Source organism: Eptesicus fuscus, chromosome 1 (genome assembly GCF_027574615.1).
Source record: "Eptesicus fuscus isolate TK198812 chromosome 1, DD_ASM_mEF_20220401, whole genome shotgun sequence".
Classification (NCBI taxonomy): Eukaryota; Metazoa; Chordata; class Mammalia; order Chiroptera; family Vespertilionidae; genus Eptesicus; species Eptesicus fuscus.
Window position 1 is genome coordinate 132,819,894 of NC_072473.1, and position 8,946 is coordinate 132,828,839.

Here is an 8,946-nt window from a genome sequence, read left to right on the forward strand (position 1 = left end):
AGAGCAAATAATAAAGCAAGAAATAACTTCAATTGTATATCAACATCTTAAAAACAAAATATATCCTGAGTTGATCTAGAGGCATAAATCTTCTCTTTGAGGTAAATAATAAATGGGCAAGTATCCAGTTAATTGGTGAAATGGAACCATCCAACAGTGACCTGCTTTCACAGTGGGCCCATAAATATTTGTAGGTTAAAGCTGTGTTTATGTACAAAGGTGGCACAAGCTTCCTTTTTCTAGATGTGACAGGTCATGTGCATCAAAATATTTCAGTTAATATGATTTATTATGTGAAAGTATGGTGAGGATTCTTGGCAATATCATACTCATTGAATCATGACAGTCTTGTTCTTCCACTTGCAAAATTGGCATAAAATATATAGTTGCTTTGTAATTAAATGCAATGATTAAGAAGATGGAGTGACAGGAAGATTTAAAGGGAGAGAAACCCTTTCGGCTAGCATTGAAATCACTGGGAACACTCAAGAAAAAGTTTACTCACAATGGTGATATTTTCCTCCATATTCTTCGTCTTTTTTTTTTAAAAACAACTCCATTCTGTATTCTTTTCTAGTTTTTTAGGGTTTAATCCCTTTGTTGAGTCATCTTTCTTTCAATTTATTTCCTTTCTCACATTCCTTTTCCTTTTTTTATAAAATTTTTATTGATTTCAGAGAGGGAGGGAGAGGAAGAGAAAGAGAGAAACATCAATGATGAGAGAAAACCATTGATCAGTTGCTTCCTGCAGGCCTCATGCTGGGGATTGAGACCGCAACCCCAGCATGTGCCCTTGACCAGAATCAAACCTGGGACCCTTCAGTCCACAGACCAACGCTCTATCCATTGAGCCAAACCGGCTAGGGATCACATTCCTTTTCCTATAAAAAAATTTCCCCATGAGAAGGGCCCAAGTGGCCACAACCTGTTCTGATCAACAAAAAGATTCAATGCAAATATGGTTGTCCTTCTGTCTGTGTTGTCTGTGTCCTAACTCTTCTTATAAGGACATCAGTCATATCAAATTAGTTACCACATTTTAACTTAATTACTTTTTTAAAGACCTCATTTCCAAATAATGTTGCATTCTGAGGTACTTTAGGTTAGGACTTAGACAAATGAATTTCGGGGGTACATAATTCAGCCTATAACATCATGCTGCTCTAAATTATTGTCCCTCTGTAGAACAACGTGAAGAAAAGACTATGCAGATGGTATTTCTTCTTCTTTAGCACCACCACCACCACCACAACTGTCACCATCTTTATTCTCCTCTTCTTCTTTCCCACCTATTTGTCATGAAATATAGCAAGTATCAGGGAAGGTTAGACTGGGAGCCATGAAGCCTGATCTGGCTTCTAGTCCTGCCTCTGACACTGTACTTGGGGACATTATTTCAGCTCATTGGGTCTCGGTTTCTCTAATAAGTATTGGCAGGAAGGAAGACATTAAAGATTTTGTCTATGCCTGAATTTCACAATTACATCATTAAATTTATGACCTTACCCATAGGCAAAGTAAGGAATATTGGAGGTTATTCCAAGACAATTCCTGTTGTTCCCAAATCAATCTTTAGCTCCCCTGTTACACTATTAAATTATACTCTTAGAAATTGCTTCTTACTAAAATAAGCCAGACACAGAAAGACAAAGTCTACATGATCTCATTTATATATGGAATTTAAAATAGTCAAACATAGCCGAAACCGGTTTGGCTCAGGGGATAGAGTGTCGACCTGCGGACTCAAGGGTCCCAGGTTCGATTCTGGTCAAGGGCATGTACCTTGGTTGCGGGCACATCCCCAGTGGGAGGTGTGCAAGAGGCAGCTGATTGACGTTCTCTCTCATCGATGTTTCTAGCTCTCTATCCCTCTCTCTTCCTCTCTGTAAAAAATCAATAAAATATGTTTTAAAAAATAAATAAAATAAAGTAAAATAGTCAAACATGTAGAAGCAGAGAATAGAATGTTAGATGCCAGAACTGGATAGAGGAGAAAATGAGGTGGAGTTGGTCAAAGGGTACAGAGTTTCAGTTGCACAAATTAAATAAGTTCTGTAGATTTATTGTGCAACATGCAACCTATGATCAACAATACTGAATTGTATACTTAAAATTTTGCTAAGAGGTTAGATTTTTTGTTAAGTGCTCTTACCATAAAAGAAGAAAGAAAGAAAAAGAGTGTAAGAAAACTTTTCGGAGGTGATGGATAAATTTGTGACATTAATAGTGATGATGATTTCACAGGTATGTACTTCTTTCCAAGCACATCGAGTTGTACACATTAAATATCTACAGCTTTTTGTATGTTAATCATACTTGAGTAAAGTGATTTTTTTAAATGGTGCCTTCATTGGATGAATACCTTGACCCTCTGAATATCTTGTTAAAAATATTACATTTAGGAGGAGCAATTATGTAAACAATAATGTACAACAATACATCTCTGGATTCCTTTGCTATTTTTGCAAAGAATGTATCTAATAGCATAATTTAAGTATGTATCCCTTCTATTAGTCAACTGGGAGTTTCTATTTAGCCCTTATTCTACAATATATTACTACTAATCCTATATAATAAAAGCCTAATATGCTAAGTGTCAGATCAACTGGTGGGCCATTCAGCCAATCAAAGCATAATATGCTAATATATGCTAAGGCTGCTCAACCTCTTGAAATGATGTGAAATGACCACCAGGGGGCAGACAGTCAACCAGTTGACCAGTTGCAATGACATGCACTGACCACCAGTGGGGGAAGATAGTTGATGGGTCAACCATTCACTATGACATGCACTGACCACCAGGGGGCAGATGCTCTGACTGGTAGGTTCGATTGCTGCTAATGTCTAGCCAATTGGGACTGAATGAGATGGGCTGGACATGCCCTGGAGCCCTCCTACAATCCCTCCTTGGCAGACCAACCTCCCATGTCCCTTCCCAGCCCTATCATGCACTGGTGGGGTCCCTCGGCCTGCCATGCACCCTCTCACAATCAGGGACTCCTCAGGGGATGTCAGACAGCCAGTTTGGGCCCAGTCCTATAGGCCAGGCCAAGGGACCCCACTGGTGCATGAATTCATGCACTGGGCCTCTAATAATGATAATAATAGCTATAATTTATTGAATAGGTTCTAAGTGGGGGTTTTTATCTACTATTTCTAACAATTAGCAATGATAGAAAGTGGGTTTATTATCTCCATTTCACAGGTAAAAATTCTGAAACTCGGAAAAATTTCTTAGCTTTTCCAGATGTACACAACTAGTAAATTTAAATCCTCTTTTATTGGACAGCACATCTTCCCACTCTAATGCTGCATTATTTCAGAACTGATTCTGACAAAGACCTTACTCTCAAGGATCTTGCAGACTAGTAAATGAGTTACAAAAATAGAAATGAAGTAGGGCATCAGGAGCCCTTCTGTAGAATACCCTCTACTGCCCAAATATTGGATGATTAATGGTGTTTTATCATCAGCTCCAGAAGAATTTTTAATTATTAATGAAAACATCATTAACAATACTGATAATTCTTAGACAAGTACATTTAAAGATCTTTGTACTTTAAAGACTACACAGAGGTCACCAAGCATGAGATCTATTTTAAAATAGACTTTATAGCCTGGCTGGTGAAGCTTACTGGTTGACCATCGACCTACGAACCAGGCTGTGGGCTCCATCCCTAGTGTGGGATGTGTAGGAGGCACCTGATTCATGATACTCTCTCATCATTTATATTTCTATCTATCTCTCCTTCTTCCTTCCTCTCTGAAATCAATAAAAATATATTACATTAAAAAAAAAAGAAATCCCCATCTGCAAACTCTTTGGGAACCCTGATTGAGTTCAGGAGCCTTGCTTTCATTGTTGACAATGAGTCCTGATGTCACTCTGCACACAATCCCTACCTCATGCCCCACCCCACAGAGTCCACAGGAACCCGTGATCCAACTCTCAACGTGAACATCAGCCTTGAACTTACATGGAAAATTCTTTCCTGAACCTGTGGGAAGCACCTGTCCTGACCCCCTGCTTTAAGTCCAGACCTCATCCTATACAGGCACCTATGGCCTCACCTGGCACAGGTCCCCCGGCCCAGACACTGTACAGGGCTTGCTGACCTAATCCTGTGTTGGCTCCATGGCCCTGGCCCTCTACAGAAAGCCTTGCCTATAACAGTGCTGGAGCCTATAACCAGATTCTGCAGAAAACCTTTCCCTGACTTCCAACAGAAATCCTTAAATTGACTTTTTTCAGGAATCTCTGACCGGATCTTTTATAGGAACCCCAAAGCTTGGCCTCTGGAAACACTCTCCTGACCCTGTCTAGGAGCCCTGATGTGACTCTCTCTGACAGCCTTGTTCTGGAAGCCTTGCCCTCACCTTGTACAGGAGCCACTGTCCTGACTGTGGCTAGTGGCTACCACATGAAACAGCATAGCTCTGGGGAGTCTACAGAAACCTGAAGCAGGCACTACTATAGGCTCATCAACCCTGTCCCCCTTTCTTCCTGACTCACTCCCTTTCCCAGCCTCCCTTACAATGACAGGTGGACATGTGACAATTCTGATCAATGGAGTGAGCAGAGTGACATACACGACTTCCAGGCCTGGCCCATAGGAACCTCTCATGGGCCCTGGCTGGTGTGCTCAGTGGTTAGAGCATGGGCCTGTGCACGAAAGGGTCTCGGGTTCAATTCCCAGTCAAGGGCACATACCTGGGTTACAGAATTGACCCCTGGCCCTAGTTGTGGCACATGCAGGCAGCTGCTGCAGTGGCTTTCCTGGCAGGGTTCCATGCTGTTGGGGTTGCCAGGGAGACCCTTGGCTAGGGTAGAACCCAACAAAGAGGCCATCTTGGAAAGGGCCAGAAGCCTTCACGAGGCTATGTGGACCACATTGTCTACGTATGTGCAGGCCTGGGAATGTACATCCCCAGAAGGCCACATCAGGAATGAATGTTGTAAGTAGGTGGGGGTGGCCCTAGTTGTGAGTGGCCCATGGGGCTCCACACAGTTATGCTCAAAGCCCATTGGGAAATGGCTGCAGGTGACTGCAGCTGCCAGGGTGACCAGTGGGGCTCAGATCCAGGAGTCCCTCAGGGCCAGCAGCTGTTCTGGCAACCTATGGGAAGGGGGGAAGGTGGGATGGGGGAAGGTTGGCCACCATGCTGGGGCTGTTGGGCACCACTGCACCCTGAAATCAGGATGGCGTCATACCTTCTGTCCCCTTCTTTCTTCCTTCCCATACCCACCCCCTAACAGGCCTCCAGGTGCTCAACTGTGTGGAAGAGACCCCAGAGGGCTCACAATACACCAGCTGGGCCTATGGCAACACTGGGGTCTACCTGTCCTCCACCGTGTGCCCCACCCGGGAGAACGCCCCGCCTCAGGCCTCAGAGGATTCCTATGCAAGAGGCACCTTCGTAGAGACCTTAATGACACAGCAACTGAGTTCGAACCTGCTGACACTGGGACCGGCTGTGCCTTCCTCCACTCCTGTCCCCAGCAGTGCCTCCGGGGCCCCCGACTTTCCTGGGGGCTTCTTTTCTCCCACTGGAAGCCCCCCCAATGCAACTGCCTATTCCTCCACCAACCTTCATGGAACCCTGCCCCTGGCCACCTGTGGTGAGGTTCCCCAAAAGGGACAGGGGGGTTGAGGTGGTGGTGGTGGTGGGGGGGAGTCCAAGGCAATGTTGGGCTAAGCCTGATCCCTCTTTTCCCCTGTCCACCACACCAGACGCCAGGGAGTGCGTGACCTGCGAAGTGACAGCCACTCCGCAGTGGTACGCGTGCAATGCCGATGATCAGACCATGAATAGGCAGAAGAGGCCCAAAAAGCGCCCGGTAAGACCCCAGGCCTGCCTCCCCTCACCCAGGTACTGCTGTTCCCACTCCGTGCAGGATCTCTGTCCTCACACTCTATGAGAACCCCGATCCCCCCCTGCCCCATCGACTCAGGGACCCAGCTCTGTACAGGAGTGTCTACCCTCAGCCCACCCTCAGGCTGCAAGCAGGCACGCCGTCACTCCCTGCCCAGCAGTCTTCATACTTGGCTGCACACTGGGGTCACCGTGGGGCCCTCCCTAGATGTGTTGATTTACTTGGTCTGGGGCGCTGCCTGGGCATCAGGATTGTTTCCGACTCCCCAAGTGAGTCCAATGTCCGCCAATGTTGAGAACCACTGATGTAGTCCCCCACACCATCTGGAAAGCCCCGGGACAGGAGGCCATGTCCTCACCCCTTAGAGAACCCTCAGTCTACGCCTTGTCCAGGAAGCCCTGCCTTCACCCTGACCCTCACCTCCTGGGTCCTCCACCCCCCAATGCACTGACCCTCACATTCTTGCTGCCCCCAGAAGGTCAGCAAGCAGGCAGGTGCCCAGTGCACCAACTGCCAGACAACCATCCCGGCAGTGTGTCAGGTGAATGCCAATGGAGATCCAGTGTGCAATGCTTGCGGACTCTATTACAAGCGACACCAGGTGTGCCCTGCCTCTTGGAGCCTCCCCCTGCTCCCCTATCCCACTAACCCTGCCTTCCTTCTCCTTTTCCTTTCCTGTATTCTTCCTATTGCCTTCTCTCTCTTCTTCATTCCCTTCCTCTCTTCTCCCTGTTATTCTCCTCCCTCCTCCTTCCCCATCCTCCCTCTCTCCTCTGCACCTCCATCTCCTCCCTGCCTTTCTTTTCCCTCCTGCTCCCTTCTCTCTCCTCCATTTCTCATCTCCTTCCTCCTCCCCTCCAGCCATCAGCTAGTCCTATAGCTAGAGGCTCCCCCAGCCTTTCCCCAGCTTAGGGCCTCACAAGCTCATGATTCCTTGGGGCATTATCTGTGCCACAGCTGGGGCCTGCTCCCCTAGTCCTGACCCAGTTCCCTACTCTTAAGGAGTGGGGTGGAAAGGGTGTCCCTGGTGGAGACACAGAAGCAAGAGTCTGAGGTTGGGGACCACTCATGGCCTCCCTTTTGTCAGGTGAATGTCGCCCAACCACTGACCATGCAGAAGGATGGTGCAAAGACTAGAAAGCACAAGTCATCACATAAGAAAAAGAAGAAGCCAGCGTCGAGTCTGGGAGGCGCAGGACCAGCTGATGCACCAGCCGGTGGCTTCATGGTGGTGGCTGGGGGAAGCGATGGTGGGAATTCTGGGGAAGTGGCCTCAGGCTTGGCATTGGGCCCGCCTGGCACTGCTCATCTCTACCAAGGCCTGGGCCCCGTGGTGCTGTCAGGGCCTGTCAGCCCCCTCATGCCTTTCCCCGGGCCCCTGTTGGGTTCACCCACGGGCTCCTTCCCCACAGGCCTCATGCCTCCCACCACCAGCACTGTGGAGGCGCCACTCAGCCAGTGAGCATGGCCAGCAGTAGAGCCAGCAGTCTCTACAACCCACCCTCTGGGTCCCCCAAACCTTTTTGTCTGGATTGTCAAAGATTTGTGAAATAAAGTACCCATGTCCTGAAGTTGGAGGTGTGGGTCTGAGTGGGACTGAATAAAGAGCCGTGGTAGGGGGTGTGCCACGGTGCCCGTGGTTCCCTGGTGATGGCGTGAGGCTGGAGAGACAGCACCTATGACCCTTCATGATAGGGGGTTGTGATGTGCAAGTATAACAGTGTATGTGAAACCGCTTGTGACAGCAACCAGGGTGTATGATATGGCGTGTACATGCACACGTCATGGGCAGAGACAGTGTGTGGTGGCTGACTGCTCTGTGAGGTGGTGACCATGGGGGTGAGGTTGTGAGAGATGGTGTGCCTGACACCAGGCGACTGTGAGGAACGGGCACAAGTGACTGTGTGAGAGGACGTGGGGGTATGTGCGTAACGGGGTGTGCTGAGGCAACATGGGAGGTTGTGCTCATGTGACTGTGCACCACGCAGGGTGGTTCTGAGACGGTGTACCAGGCACAGCATGTGTACCAGGCTCAGCATTGGATAAACAAACATTTCTGGAATGCTGAGCAGGGACTGTGTAGACGGTATGTGGAGACCTAGCAGCATGTCAGGAGGGCTTTGTGGGTCTGGTAAGGGCAGTGCTTGTGCGACAGCATGTGTATGTGAGCGTATCCCATGTCATGTGCCCTGTCACGGTGCCTCTGAGTGGCTGACAGCGTGAGCAGCTCTGTACACGTGTTTGTGGAGGCATCAATACATACAGTTTCAGTCTGTAAGTTAGGGACCCACCTCCAAGGGACAGAAGACATGTTTAGCACAGGAATGGGAGGAAAGAGAGGCTGGAATGGCAGCCAGCAAGAAGGGCAGAAGGCCAGTCTGAGACCCTGGGGTTGTCCATGGGCCCTCCTGTCCCTCATCTCTTATCTCTCTCAGCCCAGCTCGGCCTGCAGCCCTGTGGGAAATGGAAGAGGAGGAGCGGGGAGATTAGGAGACAAAATAATCTCCAGGGGGGACATTTAGACCCCACAGGTGGGGGGCTCCCCACAGTGCCAACTCCCTCCCCAACACACCTACCCACCTGGGTGAACTGCTCCCCCTAAAGTGGAATCTGTTCTCCCATGGAACAAGCCCTCACATCGGACATGCACGGAGTCAGGTGACATCCCAACCCAGACAGGTTAAGTGGCTCTCCCAGGGCCACACAGCTGGTGGCACAGGGCTGAGCCAGGCTCCGGGCTTAGCCTCCATACCTCCCAGAGGCTCCTCACCGCAAGCAGCACCGTCTCCTGGGTGCTCACTGTGCTCCACAACAGCTGGAAGGCTCAGCTGCTTTCGTTCATGAACACCTGAAAAAAACACTCTAGTCCGGCCAGTGTGGCTCAGTGGTTGAGCATCAACAGAACAGCATTCCTTTAGCTAGTCAGCACACTGGCCCACTGCAGAATCACAATAGTCCCTGCTCATTACAGGGATTGTCCCAAACTTCCCTGGCCATTCCAAAGAACCCCAGCCTCCTCATCCTGTGGGAGTCCCTGTCCTCGTCTTGAACAGAAACCTCTTTTGGAACCT

At 48.7% G+C, this 8,946-nt stretch overlaps 1 protein-coding gene across 1 annotated transcript; it reads left to right on the forward strand.

Annotated features, from left to right (window-relative positions):
- The first annotated feature begins 4,855 nt into the window (after window positions 1-4,855).
- LOC129149745 (erythroid transcription factor-like) lies at window positions 4,856-7,438 on the forward strand. The gene is made up of 5 exons (XM_054718709.1): window positions 4,856-4,956; window positions 5,258-5,620; window positions 5,733-5,839; window positions 6,351-6,476; window positions 6,963-7,438. Exons 1-5 carry the CDS (start codon window positions 4,881-4,883, stop codon window positions 7,335-7,337), a joined length of 1,047 nt encoding a protein of 348 aa, XP_054574684.1. The 5' UTR covers window positions 4,856-4,880; the 3' UTR covers window positions 7,338-7,438.
- Window positions 7,439-8,946: the final 1,508 nt, after the last annotated feature.